This window comes from Medicago truncatula, chromosome 6 (assembly GCF_003473485.1).
Source record: "Medicago truncatula cultivar Jemalong A17 chromosome 6, MtrunA17r5.0-ANR, whole genome shotgun sequence".
NCBI lineage: Eukaryota > Viridiplantae > Streptophyta > Magnoliopsida > Fabales > Fabaceae > Medicago > Medicago truncatula.
This window is the reverse complement of record NC_053047.1, coordinates 5644234-5666528: the sequence shown is the minus strand read 5'-3', so window position 1 is coordinate 5666528 and position 22295 is coordinate 5644234. Positions and strand designations below refer to the sequence as shown.

General features: G+C 32.7%; 3 protein-coding genes and 1 pseudogene across 6 annotated transcripts; 1 reads left to right on the top strand and 3 right to left on the bottom strand.

Annotated features, from left to right (window-relative positions):
- Positions 1-391: 391 nt before the first annotated feature.
- Positions 392-4234, bottom strand: LOC112422628 (uncharacterized). Its single transcript, XM_024785874.2, has 4 exons — positions 3295-4234; positions 1426-2599; positions 917-1313; positions 392-834 (listed from the first exon to the last, which is right to left on the bottom strand). The coding sequence occupies exons 1-4, from the start codon at positions 3311-3313 to the stop codon at positions 550-552; spliced, it is 1875 nt and encodes a 624-aa protein (XP_024641642.1). The 5' UTR covers positions 3314-4234; the 3' UTR covers positions 392-549.
- LOC112422725 (NAD(P)H-quinone oxidoreductase subunit 5, chloroplastic-like) lies at positions 3809-5457 on the top strand (annotated as a pseudogene).
- A 2426-nt stretch (positions 5458-7883) lies between these two features.
- LOC25495440 (pentatricopeptide repeat-containing protein At3g58590) lies at positions 7884-11650 on the bottom strand. 2 transcript variants are annotated; one of them, XM_024785687.2, is made up of 3 exons: positions 9101-11650; positions 8562-8738; positions 7884-8376 (listed from the first exon to the last, which is right to left on the bottom strand). In XM_024785687.2, the coding sequence occupies exon 1, from the start codon at positions 11591-11593 to the stop codon at positions 9401-9403; it is 2193 nt and encodes a 730-aa protein (XP_024641455.1). In that variant the 5' UTR covers positions 11594-11650; the 3' UTR covers positions 7884-8376; positions 8562-8738; positions 9101-9400. The 2 variants fall into 2 exon arrangements, with proteins under 2 accessions (XP_024641455.1, XP_013451117.1); XM_013595663.3 differs by having other exon boundaries at positions 7884-8738.
- A 3685-nt stretch (positions 11651-15335) lies between these two features.
- Positions 15336-19913, bottom strand: LOC25495439 (rhamnogalacturonan I rhamnosyltransferase 1). Of its 3 annotated transcripts, none has more exons than XM_024786627.2 (9): positions 19562-19913; positions 18584-18998; positions 17955-18022; positions 17757-17845; positions 17470-17635; positions 17090-17361; positions 16794-16998; positions 16540-16697; positions 15336-16079 (listed from the first exon to the last, which is right to left on the bottom strand). In XM_024786627.2, exons 2-9 carry the CDS (start codon positions 18912-18914, stop codon positions 15845-15847), a joined length of 1524 nt encoding a protein of 507 aa, XP_024642395.1. In that variant the 5' UTR covers positions 18915-18998; positions 19562-19913; the 3' UTR covers positions 15336-15844. The 3 variants fall into 3 exon arrangements, with proteins under 3 accessions (XP_024642395.1, XP_024642394.1, XP_013451116.1); XM_024786626.2 differs by having other exon boundaries at positions 17090-17379; positions 19552-19912; XM_013595662.3 differs by having other exon boundaries at positions 17090-17379; positions 19562-19912.
- Positions 19914-22295: the final 2382 nt, after the last annotated feature.

The window sequence follows — 22295 nt, the reverse complement described above, 5'->3', positions numbered from 1 at the left end:
TGAAACAGTGGTGTACAAGCAAAAGAATAATCCACTGAAATAATTACCAAAAATCCGTAGGTTCGAGGAATCTGGTTATACAGCAATTACAGAAGCTAAAGAGTATGAATATAAACAACTTATTAAAGCTAAACAATTATGACTAAAATATTCTTCAATTTGAACTCACTTAATACTTGGGCAAATAGTCATTTTTAACGTCATTTTGAGTGACGGAGTGCACAATCAGAGATTATTTTGGAATTTCGGTACATTGAGGGACTAGTGTGGTTACTCGTTAATACTTTCTGCTAACGTTTGTGCATAAATGAAGAGAATATATACCATGTATACCTGCATATCAATTCATATATAATAATTATCTAAAATAACATAAATAAATACAAACACCTCAATAAACATAAATCAAAACCCATATGATGACAGTCGTACACACAATTCATAAGTCACAAATTATAACCTTAAGCTTTAAGCTTTTAAGAAGTAAGGCCTAAACACAAATAAAAAGTAGTCAAATTCTATGTATTTAATCTAGAAAATATTTCAAATTCAATTAGAATCTCCCATTTCATCTCCATCTTCATTTTCATCTTCATCTCCATTAGCATTTTCATCATGCAAACCATCAATCCCCACATCATCTTGAGGCTTCAGACATGGTATAATCAAATCTAAGTCCCCCACATCTAAAGCATCAACGTCTCCATTATCGTCAAGATTTAGCTGAATTGAGGATCGCTTCTTTTCGGTCCATTTTGAATTAGCCATGACAAAAAGAACATTATTATCAGTCTTTTGATCTTCCCTCTCATTGGTACTCCTCTTAGCGTGAACCTAAACAAATACAAATAGAATTAAGATTAGCAAGTATTAGCCATTTTACAAATACAATTAAGATTAGCAAGTATCAGCTTACCATCTCGAAGGCACTTTTATTACGCTCACCCCCATAAGAACTGCATGCCAAGCATAATACACGAATTGCAAATTTCTGGAGCTCTGGTTGACCATCTATAATAGATGCCCACCAAACTGGTGGAGTCTCTTCATCAGCTGTAACTACAGGTATGGGCTGACCAAAAACATTTGCCTGTTTATCGAAATCCTCAAGTTGAATTTCAATCTTAGCTCTTTCTTCGGGATCAGCCACCATCCTTGTTATACAATCATGTAGACCAAGCTTAACTTTGATATCATCTCTAAATCCAGGACTATAGTGAAATTGAGGGTTAAGAAAATAGCCTGCGGCATACAAAGGGCTTTGGAGTTGTTTGTCCCATCCTTTATCTATGATCTCCTGTAGAGGCTTAAAACTAAAGAAAACGGAAAAAATTGAATTACTTTTTTCTGTTCAAACCAAGATTACAAAACAAATGTTCTATTTTAAAGCTAAAGTTGATACTCGATCCTACTGAACATGTATACCTTTCTATGCCACTTTTGGAAAGCCTCTGTATCAACTCCTTAGCTTTCTCCATTGCCTCGTAAATGAAACCCATGGCTGGTTCGTCAATTGAACTGACCAAACGAAGCACTTGAACCAGAGGATTTGCACCTTTATAACAAATCATAACATCTTTCCAAAACTCCTTGTCCAAAACCAAATCCTCGACGAATTTTCCATTTTTTGTCTCTGCAAACTCGTTGGACTTCCACCTCTTGGATGTGAACATTCTTATCAACGCTTCTCTGTTCTCATGAAGACAGCATAAAGATAAGCAATATAAGACACAGATAACAGTTTCCATCCCAAACAAATTTACTCCTTTGGCAAAGTGCTGCAATAGAGAAATGAGAGAATCACTTGAATAAATAAACATTACAATTCTTCTACACTTTTCAGTTGTCTCTTTATAAATGGGTATCTGCTCATATTCTTTTAGTATCATCTCAATGCACCGTGTTGCACAAGGTGTCCAATACAACCTAGTCCTTTTCTTCATCAACATCTCACCAGCCTTTTCATAGTATGTTGCACTGTCCGTCACAATTTGGACAACATTTTCTTCCCCAACTTCTTCAACAATGTCATCCATCATCTTAAATAGTTCTTCAGGTGAACTTATATCAGCTGATTCAACAGACTTCAAAAAGAATGTTCCCTTTGGACTGTTTACGAAGAAGTTTAGTATGTCCCTAAACTCCTTCTCATCATACCAGTCATCGACCATTATGGTGCAACCTGTTATCTTCCACACAGCTCTATGTTCTGCCAAAGCTTCCATTGTAAACTCAACTTCATCCGTCAAATATTTCCCTTTAATCTCATCGAAAGACGGTGGCTTAAACCCTACACCATGTTTTGAAACCATATCACACATAGTAATAAATTCATCACTCTTTACCGCATCAAGCCGTATGACATTGTTGTAGAAAAACCTTGCAATAGCTTGACATGCTTCTTCTCTCGAAGTCTTCTTATTCTTACAACTAACGACGGAACCTGGTGAGCTAACTCTCCTTCTCTTGAAACTATCTCTAGAGCTACCAACAACCACTTCATTGCCTTTTCTTTTTCCGCCATTATTATGGATCTCTAGCAATGTGGTATGAACCTCCAATGTTTCCTTCCTAACCTCATCACCAACATCCTTGCAAGCTTCAACATTTTCCATTCCAGTTAAGTGACATAAATCCGTATAACCCACCAGAAACTACATTGTCCCAATGTTTGCAATGAACTATATCTTGTCCATATAGTTTTGTGTATGTTTGGTTCCACTTCTAGAGGGGCCAAAATTAATTCTAGAAGTGTAGAATTGATTCTGACATGTTTGGATGCTTTCAGGTAGAATTGATTTTGCCTCCAAAATTGATTCTACTTGAAGCTAGGATTTGTAACTTTTTATTCTATAATTGATTTTTACACACAAATATATCATTTAACTCACTTTTATATGAACATATTCAAACACAAATCACTTTACCTTCAATTAACTTTCAATGAATCAATTTTACAGGATCAATTCTCTCAGAATCAATTCTTGGAATCGCAAAACCAAACATACATACAATGCTTCAAAACAACATCAACAACATTGTTTGGTATTATCTTTTTAGGCATGTTTAGGGCAAAAATTGAGTAAAAAAATTAAAAAAAAATTGCAACTGGGTCAAAAAATATATACCCATTTCCACAAACGCATTTTCTGTTTGATGGCAAAAACGCTTTGACATTCAAAAAAAGAGACGGAAATGAAAATGGGTAAGTGAAAAAGTGATGGGAAAACATAAAGTTTGAATTTTTAACACTTGAAAAAAAAAAATATAGGAAAATAAATAAAACAAACTTACACATGTTTGAGTGTTTCATGAACAGTGCTTTAGAACACGGCAGTCTTCTTGCGCCGCCGCTGCTGCTGCAATGTGTTTTACTGTTTTACCGTTTACAGCTTATAAAATCGGGTGGCACTTCAGTGCCATTGAAAAACTAATGGTATGGTGACATTACCAATCAGAGGCTGACATGTGGCACATAGTCATTAAAATAAAACAAAAAACAAAAAGCCATTTTAAGTGAAAAAGAGCCAAACACGGTATAAGCTTTTCTCCTTGTTTCTCCCTTGCCTCTTCAACCCAAAAGCCATTTTAAATGAGAATCTATTCCATATAAAACTGATATAGCTAGCAAAATTGAAGATATTTGTCTCTTTTGAGTGTACAGAAGCATTGAAGTAAACACTAAACAACATATGAATACTTAGTGATCTAAAGCTTGAAATTAAATTGATCATCTTGTTCATGTTTTTCAATGAGGCAGAAATTAGTAAACATAAGCCCAAAAACCAGCACCTTCGGCCAACAAAACATGTGCTGTCATGACAGTAACCGAGCTAAACACAGCAAGGGCAACCAAACTGTCATGACAGCATCTGCACCTCCTAACCAACCACAAAATGAATGTGTTTTTCATTTTAATTATTTGAATCCTCACTGACCAATTATTATGATCTATGGTTTTCAAGCAATTTTCATTACCTCCTCTTTTCTTTCAAAAATTATCTTAACAAGCAAACATTCTTATTCAACAACAAGGATTTCATTGAATATGAGATTGAGAAGGATGGATGTGAATCTCCGGCGGCCTGTGACAGATTGATGTTCGACGGCAAGGCGGGGGGTGGTGGTTGAAGGTTATTGCGGCAGACGGTGAAGAAAACCGGTGGTGGTGGTGGTGGCTTTTGGGTTGAAGAGGCAAGGGAGAAAGAAGGAGAAAGCTTATACCTCGTTTGGTTCTTTTTCACTTAAAATGGCTTTTTATTTTTTGTTTTATTTTAATGACTATGTGCCATGTGTCAGCCTCTGATTGGTAATGTCACCATACCATTAGTTTTTCAATGGCACTGAAGTGCCACCCCATAAAATCTGAGAGAATTGCTTTTGACACATGTTATAAGAAACAGCAGTAAAAGACGAAAATGCTCCCTCGACAATTAACTGCAGCCGGTTCATTATTTCGATAGTTAACTGCTGAGAAGGCATTTTCGTCTTTTACTGGTGTTTCTCAGCCTTATATTATGTGTCAAAAGCAATTCTCAAAATCTGAAAATCACAAAAACTAGAAAATGCAAATGCAATAAAGGTATATCTATGCATGAATAGAGTGGTTTAACAAGTTGTCCCCGTGAGTTTAGCTATAGACAATGCATAATACATATAAAGTTTGGGGTTCAAACTTCGATCACCATAAAAAAAAAAATCGAAATTATTAGCTCTATGTAGTAGAATACTAATTTTAGCTTCTCCATTTATGTGTGTGAGATTTTAATGGTCATTGTAGTTTTGTTTTTTTAGGAAATTATTGTAGTTTTTTTTATCTATTAAAGAAATAGAATTTGATCAATAAAAAAAAATTACTATATCAATAAGATATTATATCAAATCAAAATACATATATACTTGATAGGTATAATAACAGTAGTATTAGGAGCTACTTTAGCTATTGCTCAAAAAGATATTAAGAAAAATTTAGCCTATTCTACAATGTCTCAATTGGGTTATATGATGTTAGCTTTAGGTATGGGCTCTTATCGAGCCGCTTTATTTCATTTGATTACTCATGCTTATTCAAAAGCATTGTTATTTTTAGGATCTGGATCCATTATTCATTCAATGGAAGCTATTGTTGGATATTCTCTAGAGAAAAGTCAAAATATGGTTCTTATGGGCGGTTTAACAAAACATGCCCCAATTACAAAAACCGCTTTTTTAATAGGTACACTCTCTCTTTGTGGTATTCCACCTTTTGCTTGTTTTTGGTCCAAAGATGAGATTCTAAATGATAGTTGGTTGTATTCACCAATTTTCGCAATAATAACTTGTTCCACAGCAGGATTAACTTCATTTTATATGTTTCGAATCTATTTACTTGTTTTTGAAGGATATTTAAACGTTCATTTTCAAAATTTCAATGGAAAGAAAAATAGTTCTTTCTATTCAATATCTTTATGGGGCAAAGAAGAAAAAAAAATTAAAAAACAAAATTCATTTATTAGCTTTATTAACAACTAATAATAATGAAAGGACTTCTTTTTTTTTTTTCGGAAAAGGACATATTCCCATCGAATTAATCGAAACGTCAAAAGCATAAGACGTCTTTTTCTTGATAGTACCTATTTTGGTACTAAAAACATTCCGTTTTTTTATCCTCATGAATCAGACAATACTATGCTATTTTCTATGCTTGTATTAGTACTATTTACTTTCTTCGTCGGGTCCATAGGAATTTCTTTCAGCCAAGAACCAATAGATTTGGATATTTTATCTAAATTGTTAATTCCGTCTATAGACCTTTTACATCACAATTCAAAGAATTCTGTGGATTGGTATGAATTTTTTACAAATGCAACTTTTTCGGTGAGTATAGCTTTTTTCGGAATATTTATAGCGTCTTTTTTCTATAAACTAGTTTTTTCATCTTTACAAAATTTGAACTTATTTAATTTATTTCAAAAAAGTGTTCCTAAAAAAATGATTGCTGATAAAATAATCGATGTTATATATGATTGGTCATATAATCGTGGTTATATAGATGCTTTTTTTGAAGTATCTTTAATTGCGAGTGTAAGAAAGGTAGCTAAATTCAATTATTTTTTTGATAGACAAGTAATTGATGGAATTCCAAATGGAATTGGGATTTCCAGTTTTTTTATAGGAGAGGCTATCAAATATGTGGGGGGGGGGGGGGGGGGGGGGGACGAATTTCTTCGTATATTTTCTTTTTTGTATTAATCTTTTTACTAATTTGTTATTATATATTTATATAATAAAATGAGATAATAATGTACTACTATTCAACCAAAATTGGGATTATCCGCTAAGAATTAAAGCTTCGGGTAGATCAAGAAAACAGCAGTATCAGCTGCAACAGGAGTATATTATAAATTCTTTTCTCTTTTTGTTTTAAAAGATTCTATTCGAAATTATTTTGTCTTTTTTTCTCTAGATTTAATAGATTCATGGGCGAATGACGGGAATTGAACCCACGCATGGTGGATTCACAATCCACTGCCTTGATCCACTTGGCTACATCCGCCCTATACTATGTCTAAATTACATAACTTTTTATACTTTTTCTTTATCATTTATTTTTTTCTCTTCTAAGTTCTTACGAGTCTTCTAAAATACTATAAAATAAGAAAACATTCATTTCTTTTTTTTTTTTTTCTTAATTTTACATTGTGAAGTCATATGTATTACAAAAAGATTGATGAGAGAAACGTATAAATTAAAAATTTGAAATTTTTTTTTTTTGAAATAAAGAAAAATGCTAAATGAACTTAATAAATAATTGATTAATTTCTGATGTCAAACTTTCCGATAATTCATTACTAGATAATCGTAATACAAAATTGATTGTTGAATTGAAAGATATAATAGCATAGACCATGTCTATAAAATTTGACATGAATCATAAATCATTTGATATGTCACAAATGTGGCTTGGAAGAATTGATTCATCACATAATTATGTTCCTCGTCCCCAACTATAATACTTCATACATCAGCACTCAATAAATAACCTTTTAATCAAAACAAACATTTATATTTCATTGAGATTTTGCGCTTCAACAACTTCTTGTACTCGGTATAAATCTACAATTTCACATCTCAACGTAACAAATTGTTTTATGTTAATCCCACCATTATTCGATTTTGAAATGACAATAGAAAATCCTAACTTCTTTTCTTCATCTCGAACCTATGTCAACAACTCCTCTCATGAAGTAAAGAGCCATTCAAATTATATAATCCGAATTAAGTTGTTTAAAGTTTTGGATTACATAATCGAATGAGTCATTACTGGCATGTTGACGTGATTGAAACAAAAATGCATAAAAATCGAATGAAAAATGTTTTAAAGTCATGTTGCCTTTATATTGAAACGAAAATAGTGAGTATCAAGTCCTTTGATGATTGGATTGTGCTTAAATATTAAGATTTCGTTGAAAATATGGTGCTTTTGGAAGAGTTTGGAGAGAAAGATGAAGTGTGTATTTATAGAAAACATGTTCATACATATTTCCCATTTTACTCTTTTTAGGATTATATAGTCCGAAACATGTTTATTTTTCCTTCGACTCCCTCCTTTGCCAATTCACCTTTAAAAAAAAAATAAAAAAATACCCACTTCGAATTATATAGTTTGGTAATTGCGATGAAGTCCAATGCCAATAACCCAAGGTTGATATTGCAACTTGATGTTGCACAGAAGAGTTTATATAGTAACCAATAATAGTAAAGTGAATAAAATCTAAGATTCTTCAAGACTTCTCACATGGTGACTATGTCAACCCCACATTGGAGATGTCAACTTATATTATAGCAGCACAAGCTAATAAAAACATAACATAAAATCAAAAATGGAGTTGGAAATAGACGGCTTGGCGCTATGCTTTCTGTTATTAACATTAACAAAAGTATTATTTTTGTTTAACAAATACATTAAAATATTTAATCACTTTTGAACTAATAAATTTTAATCATTTTGTGTGTGTGTGATAAGCTTAACCTATTACAATAAAACAAAACAGAACTCTCTTAATCAACTACATTTTAATGAAATTTTAGGGAAGATGAAGTCTAAAATGAAATATCTGGCTGGTATTGTCCTCTCAGCCTTCCCTTTCTTCACACAACTTGCAAGATTCATCGAGGAACAAAAGTCCTCCATTACAATCTTTTCCCATCAATGTAGTTATAATAATACCCCAACTGAACAAAGATCTCGTCATTTTGACTTGTTTGTTGACATTCTTTTACTACCAAATAACTTGGTCCATTATTCAACTTCTTCAAGCTCGTGTTTTTCTTTGTACTGCTTTGGCACGCCTTGTGGTCTAGGAGTCTTCACGGAGCAGGAAGTTTGGCTTTTCACTACACAAAATGACAAATATGTTGCATTCAGTGTTGCTAAATGTTCTTGAGTTTCTGTCAGATAATATGTTTGTTTTTCCCCTGCCCTTGATCTGTATACTGACACATGCAAATTTTCATTGACTTTGCATCACAATGAGTTCTAACTTCTAAGCCTTTAGAGTAATAAACTAAGCAGTAAGCACCTGTTTTTTTTTGCGGCCATAAGATGTTGAACGAGCAATAGGGTTAAAGCTACTATCTGAAGCTTCTGCTTGAATGCATAATAACGATTGTGTCACCGTGAAAACAAACACAACACTTCTACGCTTTCTCTTAAAGGACCAGCAGGCTTGTTAAAACCTCAGTAGATGCTCATTTCCCTATCAACAAATAGGAAGGAATTGTATTAGATCAATGCTCCTCGCTAGGTGAACAAACACAGAAATTGACAAAATATATATTTTGCAACCTTCAATGTAGACCGATATTTGCATCGTGATAACACAAATTGCTAATGATACTTTTATATGTAAAAGTTCATACAATGTGAACAAGTATGTCTAAAACTTATTGCAAATAAGTAACAAGAAACTTGACCATTAATAAGATGTGACTGTCATAATAATTCATAATCAACCAAAAATTGTTATTATGTCTACAAGAACATGAAAGCGCAGGCATAAAACAAAGACAGTTTCTTCCTAAACATTTAAGAATGACAATTGTTGAACATATTACTTACGGTGGTGGTGGCATGTCCTTTCGATTGTTGATCAGCTACTTCAAAAGTACTATTCTGATAACTACACAGAAATCACAGATTATAAGATTCTATGGTTAACCGCTGTAATATCCAACCGATTTCACCATAATCCAATTCTGTGAGGACTCTTAATTGCTGAGGGCGAGCAAAATCCCAAAATTGTGCGTTTTTTCAATTAAAAATGAGATTCTGACTACCACTATGTTGACAACATTATCAAGATCGTGATCAACGTATGAGTGCTTGATTCAATTTCATCAAATTTCTTAACTTGCTGGTTCATGTATTGTACAAGTCAAACTGCAATATTTCCTGCCTCTTGTAGCCTTCAAGGAAGCTGCGCCATATATTGGCATTTGGTGGGAATGGCATGCGTGCCATGACTTCCTCGGCTTCCTTTATCTGTCCATTTTTAGCAAGGAGATCTATTATGCAATGGTAATGATCATGTTCTGGTTGAATCCCATAAATGGTTCCCATCTGCTTGAAAATTTCCATCCCTTCGCTCACTAATCCACCGTATCGGCAAGAAGAAAGCACTGCTCTGAGAGCTAATGTGTCAGGCTTAAACCCTATCAATACCATGTTGTTGAATATCTTTACTGCATCACGAGCATAACTATTCAGCCCGAGGGCAGAAATTAAAGCTGTCCATGTAATAACGTTTCTGTCTGTAATTTCTTCAAAAACTTTCACTGAACTTTCAATCTTTCCACATTTCCCATACATGTCAATTAGTACATTGCCCACAAATGTGTCACAACTATTAGTCTTCACAATCAGACCATGAAAAGAACTTCCCAAATCCAAACTGCAAATTTTGGTGCACGCACATAATCCAGTCACAAATGTGTATTTGTCTGGGTGTACGTGTGCTGAATGCATACGCTTGAAAAGCTCAAAAACCTCGTTATAGTTATTGCTCCGAGCACAAGCTGAAATGGCAATGTTCCAAGATACAACATCAGGCCTTTCTTGTAAAGAAAGTAACTTCATTGTTTCATTGTAAAGACCAGTTCTGTTATAGATTCCAGCAATGATATTAGATGGGATTACATGAAGTGGATTATTAAACTCTTGGACAAACGAAAGCACTTCATTTATAAGACCATTTCTTTCGTAAGCCACAACAAGCGAGCTTAATACATATTCATGATTCTCATACCCCATTCTTATAACCAAACCATGGAGCTGACGTAGATCTAATACAGATGACGACTTAAGAACAGCCGAAAAGGAAAACTCGTTAGGGAAACAACCCGATCGAAACATTTCTCGTAATAACAGAATTGACGTGGAAGAGCAAACATTCGAGTAACCTAACATCAAAGCATTCCAAGATACCACATTCTTCTCTTCTATCTGATCGAAACAATAATGAGCAGAAATCAATTTCTCGAATTTGGCATAGAAGTCCACCAATGCAGTACCAACAACAACATCAGATTCAAAACCACTTCTGATTACTTTAGCATGAACGCATTCTCCACACGACAAGTTTCTCAAACCAATACACGACTCAATAACACCAACAAACGTGGCCTGACTTGGCACCAATCCCCTCCTCAACATATTCAAATAGACCTCCAATGCCATTTGAGACCTCCCATTTTTCACCATTGAATCAATGATCATATTCCAAGACACAACATTCTGAACAGGAACCTGCTCAAACAATCTCTCCGCCGAACACAAAGCTCTACACCTAACATAAACACCTATAAGTGAATTAACCGCATTAACATAACAATCAAACCCACTTTTCGTCATCAAACAATGAACTTGTTCACCATAACTCAAATCCTCTTCACACCCACCAATTCCCGACAAAACCGCCACAAAAGAACCTTCAGACAAAAACACCCCCAACCTCAATAACTCACAAAACAAAACCTTAACATCCTCAACAAAACCATTACAACTCAACAAAGACAACATAGTATTCCATGTTACTAAACTCTTACACTTCATATCATCAAACACCGAAAAAGCTTCATCCAAACATCCACATCTCCCAAAGAACCCCAACAAAGCACTACCCACAAAAGCATCAACATCAAAGACTCCATTTTTAACACTCAAACCAAATAACTGATAGCCCTGAAAAAGCTTCAACCCTTCGCAACAAAGCAAACCCGTTAACGTATACTGATTAGGACCAAATCCACACACCATCAATTCATTAACCAATCTCCAAGCTTCATTTACATCTCCACTTCTACTATAAGCTTTGATCAGCGCGTTGTAGGAGACGAGTGTTCGTTGAGGCATTACGTCAAACAGTTTGCGCGCGAGAATGAAATTGTTGTAGGAAATGTATGAGGTGATTATGTTGTTGTTGATGAAAATGGATTGGTTTGGAATGGGTGGGGTTGTGATCGTAAGTGCGTGGAGACGTTTTGTTGCGTCGAGGGATCGGAATGTGGTGGTTGATGCGAGGAGATTGAGGATACGTTGGCCATGGTTACTCATGAAGGTTGGTTTGAGAATTCAAATGATTTGAGTTTTTGAAGTATAAATAATGAAAAAAGTTTCAAATTTAAAAGAGGGAAGAGTGGGTCCCACAAAAAATAATACTCTAAATAATCTCCAATTTTTCCACCGAGAAACACTTAATAATCCATATAATATAATGAATTATGAATTAATTATGAGTTTTTCTATTCACGCCCTATATATTTCTGGTTACACCCAGTTTTTTTAAAAAGTTTTTTATAATACCAAAATTGTCTTTTTATATAAATTTTCTTAAAATCTTGATTTCATTCATTGTCACTCTAAAATTTCACTCTCTTTCACCCACCAACATCAAACAATCCTGATGTTCAATTAATCTCTATGGAAGATTAAAGAGTGACTCAAAACATCTTTCATTCATACTGGATTGCATATAAATAAGTGATTTTTTTCTTCTTTTTCAATAACGCTGATTTCAATTTTCTTCTTGTTGTTGTTCAGTTTTACATTGTTGAGGTTAACTTAAATTCAATTTAAGTAGGTCATGTAAACTCAGTTTAATTTAAGTAGATCATGTAAACTTTGTTTAAGTAGCTAATGTAAACTGAGTTTAAGTATGTACACTTAAACTCAGTTTACATGACCTACTTAAACTGAGTTTAAGTATGTATACTTAAACTCAATTTACATTAGCTACTTAAACAAAGTTTACATGATCTACTTAGACTGAGTTTAAGTATGCACACTTAAACTTAGTTTACATGACCTACTTAAAATAAGTTTACATGTACATACTTAAACTGAGATTACGTAGAATCATTGAACAAGGTTGAACTTATAAATGTACACTTAAACTCGGTTTACATGACCTACTTAAACTGAGTTTAAGTATGTACAATTAAACTCAGTTTACATGACCTACTGAAACTAAGTTTACATGACCTACTTAAACTGAAGAGGGATTTTAGGGTGTAACCAAAAGAAAATGAAGATGCTTTTTGAAAATTAAATTTTATGAAAGGGTAATTTTGTTATTTTGAAGTGCAACCAGAATCAATCAGGATGTAATTAGAAAAAACTCATTAATTTATTGCTCTAAAGGAAAAAGAGAGAGAGACTTTTTAGGGGATTATTTTTGAGTCCTAAGAAAATTGTAAAATAATACTAAGTTGGATCTTCAATTAACTTTAGTCTTGAATTTTTTAAATTTAAGGACCAAACGTGCAAATTTTGAAAATTTATAACAACCAATCTGCAATTTTTTTAAAATTAATAAGAGCTAATTTGAAAAATATAGAGATTGATTTGTAAACTTTAAAAATAAATAGAGAATAATGTGTAATTTTTTTAAAAATAAAATAAAATTATAGAAGCTAATTTGCATATTTTAACGAAACTTTAAGGATAAATATAAGATTTACATTTTATAAAGTATATTAAATTTTTAATTTTTTTTTGTAATGTCATTCAACTTGAAAATTAGTTGAGTGGTCGGCTAGTAGTTCTCAATTTATTTTTTTTGAACAAGAGTAGTTCTCAATTATGATTTTCTTTATGCTTCTAATGATTGCGATGAAAAAGAAACTTTCTTCATCAATAATGAGTTTCTTAACTCCTCCAAAAGAAAATTATATCAAATATGAACTACTAACTAAGAAACACATAAATCAAATTTAAAATAAAAAGATAAAAGATAAATTTGCAAAAAATTTCATAAAAATGAAGTTTTGATCTTCTTTTGAATGGAATAAAATATGTTTGTTTACCTGAAATAAGTGTTTACTGTTTAGAAACTTTCAAAATTAATATAAGTGTTCACAAAAAATTATAAAAAAAAAATGGAATTACAAACTTTTTTCATTAATTTGTCAAAAAAAAAAAAACTTTTTCATTAAATAAAATAGAAGAATTAAATTAATTCTGAAATTAGATGCAAAGGAATATATTGATGACCATGAATCATGATTATTAGGTTAAGACCCTAAAGTAGGGATGAAAAGGTGGTAGATGACATGGTATTTGAGCTCCTCCTAAATAAGTCAGTGGTCAACCAACACCCACAACACTAACAAGTGGAAGAAAATGAAGGAAAGAATATGGCACATAGGACACTTCACCCACACTACACTACACTAGTCTCCATTAAGAATTTTTTTAAGTTAAATTGGTCATTCTAGTTCCATTTTGCCTAAACCACAAAAGTAGCAGTTATTATTCCTACAAAGCTACAACAATACACACAAGTTTTAAATGTCATTTTTTTTCCACGTAATTATATACATTTTTATTATAGTTTTCGTACCAATTATTTTTTTTAGCTATAATATAATAATCGGAAAATGTTGTATTTATTATATTATTACCAAAAACAATTGTTTGGATTGTATTCTCCAGAGTTTTATTTTTTTGTTTCGTAACTATTGAACATAGATCACTTTTTTTTCTTCCCTTCTCTGTAACTTAGACGTAATTAGAATCTTCGATCTTAAATGAGCGTTCAATGATGCTCTTTTAATCTGCTATGAGACTAATCCTCAAGTTGATAACTAGAATTTTTTTTACTAAGGTCGTACTACCTCCCGAATGAACGATTCTAGAAATTAAACCTAAATTCTATTCTTCGTGAAGAATCATATTGTCAACTCTCTCAACACCATGTTGGTGTTTAGAAGACTCGTTTTTGTTGCTAACCTTTGGATTTCTAGGAAAAAATGTCATAATAACTTAGAAAGATAAGTTAAATCTGACGAATTTGTTTCACCTATATTACAGATTACCAAGGCTTTAAAATAATATTTTATTAAATAGGTTAATCCAAAAGAACATTGTCCTGGCCTTACCAAAGTCAAAGGTACTTGCTAATGTTTCATTGAGATCTTGCTACCTGATCCGATGAAAACGGATTACAAATTTACCATGGTCAATATGTGAGCTCGATGAAGTTAAGGATCATGAAGGCAACCAACAAGTATAAATATAAATAATGCAAACTTGAAGATGACATCTTGTTGTCTTGGTGATGATGCCCTTAAAATTCCAAGTATAATTATTGGATAACTAACCCAAATTCTTATCCTCCAAACGATGTAAATTTGGGGATCTGAGATGTAAATAAGGTACATCAAATTTTGTTTTATTTGAGATGGCATCAAAATATTGAATTGATGATCTCATGAATCATGATCATTATGTTAAGACCCCTAAATAGGGATGCAAAGGTGCTAGATGACATGGTGTATTGAGCTCCCCCAAAATAAGTCAGTGGTCATGTAAAGGTCAACCAACACCCACACCACTTACAAGTGGAAGAAAATGAAAATAAGCATATGGCACATAGGACACACCACCAACACCACTAGTCTCCATTAAAAATTTCTCTAAGTTGGTTTTTTGTAGTTCCATTTTCCCTAAACCACAAAAGTAGTAGTTATTCCTATAACAATATTAAAAAAAAAATAGTATAATGCTAATTAATCATGACTCTTGGCCCTACATAAACTTTCCAACTACATATTTTTGAGTCTTTAAAAACACCACCTTATTTAAGGTTTTCCCATGTAATCTTAGTTTAGTCCACATACATAGTAAGAGACAATAATCATAGGTAGCATTATGCAAGCACACAATATCTTAATCAGAAGTAGGTTCCAAGACACTTCAGCATTTTTCTTTTACATTTTCCACATGATTTAAAGAGTCAGCTATGAATATGTGGTAAAGTACCAATTTTGAAGTTAGGAAAAGAAAAGAAACAAGATTATTGTAAAAGTGATCTATCTTTTGCTTTTCTTTATAATAATGTACAAGATACAACTCCACTTTGCTATTGCTTTAAATAACATAAAACTTGTTCCTCAAAACATAAAATTTATATGCTATAAATATGTTTTACTACCTCTTCAAATATTGTTTTTAGTCATCATTATTTTGTTTTAGTTCTTGTAATATTTGAATCATGTTGAATTAGTCCATGTAAAAAGGAGTTAATGTCATATTTTAGGGAAGAGAACCATTACAAAGGACTAATTTAACATGAACTAAACATTAAATGGACTAAAAAACTAAATATTGAGGACAAAAAACTAATCTTCCGATTTTTCAAAGATCACGACCAAAAAAGTGTTCCGCATGTACTAAGAAGAAGACATAATTGAATCTGCAGGACTATAAACATATTTAAACCATTGTGATTGTAGTGAAGAATAGCGTGTAAAGAGGACTATGAATAAATTAGAGGCATGCCTTTAGCTAAGATAATGCGATTCTCTATAGGTCCTCTTGAAGTGGCAAGCATTCATGAGGGTTGGAATAAAAATAGTCTTCTTCTTTTGGTCTATTTGGGATGATAACTCTTCTTTTTGGGTTTCCCATCCTCTTGGCATGAGATTTCTTCACCTTAATGGAAAATTCATCCCAACTTAATGACTTATTCATATATAGATCTATGAGGGGCACCAGATGCTTTCTATCCAGGAGTATAGTCCTTTTGAAACCTAGGAACCTGAATAAAATGAAGTATGATATCAGTAACAAAAATAAGATTTTAATAGAGTCAATAATGATTTTGGTCTTCGAATGCGTCAAGCGCTGCCTGTCACTACAGTCCTTGAATGTATCAAAATTACAAAAACAACCCTGAAACCTGAATGTGTGTTTTTTTAAGTGAGTTTGATTTTTCGATTGTGTCTTTCCTTAGTTTGTTTGGTCCTTAAATGTGTTTTCCGTTAGTCAGTTTAGTCTATGAAAATACTAACAAAAGTCACACTCATGGATGTTTTTGCAATTTCAATTCATTCAAAGGCTATAATGACACCGCCTTACACATTTAAGGACTAAAATGACGATTTATTCATTTTAACTTTAGAGTAATGATGAATCATGCAATCTAAATAGTACATCATCAAAGGATGAGGTTACAGAGGAGATAAAATAGAAAGAGACATCTAGCAATAAAACAATACCTTCTATGGCCTTCAACAACCTTAGCCATGTTTCCATCATATGTTGGAACAAATATATCACTCTCTAGAGACACAAGGTAATCCAACGCAGCCATTTGTGATGAGTGGTTTTGGAAATACATCAAATCTGAAGGTTCCAGCAGAGTTTCCTTCCTTACCTGTGGTAGTAGCACAGGAAAAAAAAGGTTACAAACAAACACACACAAATAGATAAACAGACAGGCACATATATGATTTTGCTTCTTTGTACCGACCAAGTTAGGATAAGTAGCTCGTAAACGTGCCATTCTTCTCTTTCCACCGAATATTTCTCCAGCAGCAATATAAATTTGAATATTTTGATCTATATCTAGTGCTTTCAGTATTAGAGCAGTTTCCTCAGGTGTTAAAGGACATAAACCGTCTTTCCTCTTAAGTTCGGAATTTATGACTTTTTCCTTCCACCAAGGATAAGCATATCTAAAAAATACGATTTTCCAAAATCACATTCAAAGAGTAAACAAAAATAGATGCTGCAATGCATAAACATAGGATTTAGTTAGTTCATTACCTCATTCTTGTGAGTTCCTCAACCTCACTGCTATCACATCCATGAGTGCAGCCAGAGAAAGCCAACATATCCATCTCATATCTAAGATGAAGTACAAGAAAAGGTCCTCTTTCCCTCAAAATCCTCACTATCTTTCTACCAAGTTGTTCTATCTGAGAAGTAAACCTCAACGCATTAAAATTTACACGGCATCTCAACTTTTGAATCTCAATAGGTAATCCATTGTTAGCAAGTCGAGCATCGGTCTTATTTAGGTGCACAACCTTGTGTTTCTGTATGAGAGGAAGAATCTGTGAGAAACACGTAAAAGAATTAGTTGAACTGAAGTATCTCAAGAAAAAAATACTGATAAATGAAAGAAACTATATTAGATTGAAGACCTGTTTTTCGTAGTACGAAATATCCGACCAACTAATCGGGGGCAATGAGTAAGACATTCCTAATTCAACTCTTCTCTTGAGCCTAGGTGGTAGTTCCTTTAATATTCTAACTTCATCTCTCAAAGATGCAATGAAATTATCTACATCAAATATGTCTTGGAACTCACTGCAACATCAAGGTAACAAAAAGAGGACATTTCTATTAAGAAATCATGGAAGATAATCATAAATGGAGATGTTTTCTCAACTAAAGTTATTTATGATGCAAACAATACAAATGTGCAAACCTTGGATCAGCCCAGAAAGACGATTTATCAAGCTCTGGAACAATGAGAGTGACATTTAAATGTCTTGCAATAGCAACCATGTCGCATATCTGCAGAAGAGAATTCCAAATTTTGAGAAAAACAGAATCAAACTTATTGTACTTGTATAATTTTAATGATTGCAACAAAGGTAACTAATGCTAAGTACTTGGAACTCACTGCTGCTCGCATTTGATTGAGTCCTCCATTGCATGAAACCATAAGATAACCATTATTCTTATAAATCCCTGATGAAAAGAATTAACAAATTCAGCTAATATCCATAAGATTCTTATTCTTATCATAAGAAGAAACAAGCTTTTTAGTAAATATACACAGGGTTTAAAAAAGGAAAAGGACTGCGACTGTGATTTAGACAGCGACATTATCGTGTTTGATGTCTCTTCAACCACAATGGGATTGCTATCGTAAGCCCTATTTGACAACAATTCACTGCAATATCATGAAACACGACCGACCACGACCATAATATAAAGGCACGATCTAATTAGGACTTTCTGTAATGAGAAGACTTTTCTGCAATATCATGGATCATGACTGACTGTGACCACGATATAAGGCTCATGCATAATCAACGAGAATATACTTACTTTTACTGACGAGAATAATTCTTAAACAGTGTAGCACTGATGGTGTCTGACACTGACACAGTCACATTCAATCGCTTTCATTTTCTTAACTTATTGCAATACCGATGTCTATGTGTCCATGTTTGTGGTTCAATGTTCTTAAAGTTCAAAAACAAGCTACAATTACTTCAACTATCATACAAACAACCAAAAACTTACTTTTTGGCGGAAGCGCAACCTTAGCTGAAACACTATCCTTTGCTACATCTACAGATGAAGATGCATCTTGGTGACTGAAACAATAAGGCATACCCTTCAACAACTTTGGACCCCAAAACTCTCCAATTGCAATCAACTGAACAACACTAGTCCAAAGAATCACAGTAGTAATAGCACGTGCCATCCACACTTTGATCCTAGGCTTTACAACAAACCTCTTAGATTTCACAACTTCATCACCACTCAAAACATTGAATCCCATTTCCATTTCCTCACTATCACAGTGATCACTTTTTCCATCAGATACTTTTGACAACCTCAACAACATCATTGATTTTTATTTAACTTCGATTTTTTCGCACATTCCAATTACTTGCTTGAGCTTCACTCTTCTTCAATCTTCAACAATCAAAGCCTTAAAAAATAAAAAATAAAAAATACAATAAATATTAAATTGAATATAGATATAAAGATATAAAAAACAAAGGACTTAGAATTTTGTGATGCTTAATATATTCACAAACAATCTAGACAAATGTTGATGATGCTTGAAGTTAGGATTTTTCAACCATGAAATAAATGCCAATCAAACGAAAAACCATTGACTTCAGAAAAATAATAAATTTCAAGCCAAAAATTAAGGTGGTCAAATTCCACCCACCAGACAAGGCAATGTTTTGAGTAAATACATTAAATTCACTAAATTCATACTATAATCAATTATAACCTTAAAAACATCAAAATATCAAAACATCATTGAATTTTCAGATTTCTTAGCACTTAGAGATTTGTTATCATTTTGACATCCACACATAACAAAAATTCAAAAACAACAAAATTCAAAACATCATTAAATTTTCAGAATTCTTAGCTAAAAGAGGTTGTTTGTTATCATTTTGACAATCATATATGACAAAAAATCAAAAACAACATTCCAAAAAACAAAATTCAAAAACAACAATAATTACATTAAATTACATTTAAGTTGCATCCACGTAAGTTGGAGAATGAAGACCCCCCCAGAAGGAAAGTTATGATTTTGAATTTGAAAATTTGAAATTCTCTCAAAAGGGTCAAAGATTAATCACTTTTCAATGGCATTGATGAAGTGAATAAGAAGAAAGAAAATCTCCAAAAGGGTTTGTTGGGACTGTGTTTCTTGAAGAATTTGAAGTAACAATGTTGAAAATGTTGAATTTTGGAAGTTGAGTATAGTTATCTGGAAGATTTATTGTTCCGGTGAGCTTTCCGATGAGATTCCGGCGAAGGTCGCCGGAGAAAAGAAAAAGAGAAGAATTGGAGAAGGAAATTGGGAAGAAGTGAAAAGGGAGGAAAATGAAGGCTCTAATTAAGGCGGCAGAGAAGGGTGTCATGTGGGACCCACTTTAACAGTAACTAACCCCACTTTCTATAATTTTCTTTTTTAATTGCCATCCTAATCTTCTTATATTTTTTTAAATTAATTATGTTTTTTGTGTTTATTAAAGTGAGATTCTTCAATGTTTGGTTTTAGCTAATTTATGGGCTATCATATTAGCATATCTTCTAAAGAACTCAACCAAAATGTAGCCTTAATTTGCTTCAGTTTTTTAGATTAATTAGGTTTTTGGTGTTTATAATTAAGATTGAGAATCTTCAATGTTTGGTTTTAGCAAAATTTAGGCTATGATATTAGTTTAACTTCTAAAGAACTCAACTAAAGTATCACCCTAATTTGCTTTAATTTTCTAGATTAATTATGATTTTAGTGTTTATAAATAAGATTGTGATCGTTCAAAGTTTGGTTCTAGTTAATTTGTGGGTTATCATATTAGTATATCTTCTAGAGAATTCAACCAAACATATTTTTATAACGAAAAAAAATATTTAGAACCATCTCGTAATTACAATTCAAATGGATTTAACCTGCTTTAGTTTTTTAGATAAATTATATTTTTGTTGTTTATAATTAAATTTGAGATTCTTTAATGTTTGGTTCTAGCAAATTTATGGGGTATCATATTAGTTTATCTTCTAGAGAACTCGACCAAAGAGTTTAAACATAATTAGGAAAAATAAAAAAAAATAAAAAAAAATCTCTAATGATAAGATTGTAAGGAGATAAACCAGGTTGTAAATTGTTGAAATTGTCAACCAACATTTTTTTGCATCAAACTTAAAAGGTTTTAGAGAAATGATAGCAACACACATTTTAACACATACTTTTCAACACACTCTCTTTGATTGATTAAAATTTACATGGGACCCATCAAAATTGATATGAGACGCACATGATTTGGTGGGATCCATATGAATTTTAACCAATAAAAAAAAATGTTGAAATGTATGTGTTAGAACGTGTGTTGCTAGCATTCCTCAAAGGTTTCATCTTCTTGACTTGAAGCGAGGAAGGTAAAGAGATAGTGCTTGCCTTGATAAAACTCCTCTCAAGATCTCTAACACACATACCAATAAAATGTCATTGATTGAGACCACAATTTCATCAACTTAATCCCACAATTTCATTTTTAGACCTTTCCATAAACTTCATAAAGTTGCACACCACATACCATGTCTCTCTTGAGGCATGTTTTTGCCAAAAAATAATTTGACAATTCCAGCAACATGTAAAATATGTCGTAGACATGTCCCATAATCTAAGAGACTTTCAAGTTTCTATACCAACAGAACAATATATGTCATGCATTCTCACCATAAGTACATGATTTATGCAGGTACTATCTCCAATATTCCACTTTGGCTCCTCTTTCAACAAAACGTGCAATGTGCATATGCTTCACCAAGTAATTCAAGTTATTACCAAATTCTCACTTTAAGGATATTACTATGTGGAAAATATGTGGCTTCGAGCACTTGAGCCACTAATGAATTAGGATTGGTAATAATTTTTCCAATTTTTCTAGGCTAAGCATAACTAGATTTAAAGCATATAAACTTCTAAATCCCATGCATTCATGGTGCTTTGATATAGAGAGTTTGTCTCATGATAACTGGTGAATATTGTGATTGTTGCCTTTTTTGAACCCAACGAAAAGGAGTTCATCATCTTTAAAAGTCACCCTAAATGATTAAGGGATTAAAACACCGGTTTGACGAGAACTTTCCTATCAGCAATCCTAGACAACGTTTTACCGCTTCAAGAATTGATTTTTGGTCAAACCTTAACCTTGATGAAATTGAACACTGAATTTTTAATCATACCAATCAGTGATGGAAGTCCAAAATATTTTCAACTGGTCTTGAATATTTCGACTAAAGAATACCTTAGATTTTTTGAAAATTAACCATTTGGCCGGATGATAATTGTGGAGATTAGAGTTTGTTGAGAGAAGAAAAATGTGAGAAATGAATATGAGATGATAGCGAGGTCTCTAGGGCCAGGGTGCAATTTTTTTTAGGGTGGTCAAAATGCAATAAATATAACATAGCAAGTGTAATTTTAAAAGATCAAGGTGTGCAGGGGCACAATCTCACTTACACGTGGGCCCGTACTTGGAAAGTGGGATGTATTAATGTGTTGATGTGTATGATCTTTTTTATGTTTTTATTTTTAAATTGAATATTTTCCGCGCGCAATTGTAGAGATTAATCCCTCAAGCATTGTGATATCCAGATGAAATAATCTTTTATGTTGTGTAAAGAGAAGGAAATAATTGTACATTTACAAACAAAACTATAAAAATCATGGTATTCATGGATATCGACAAATACC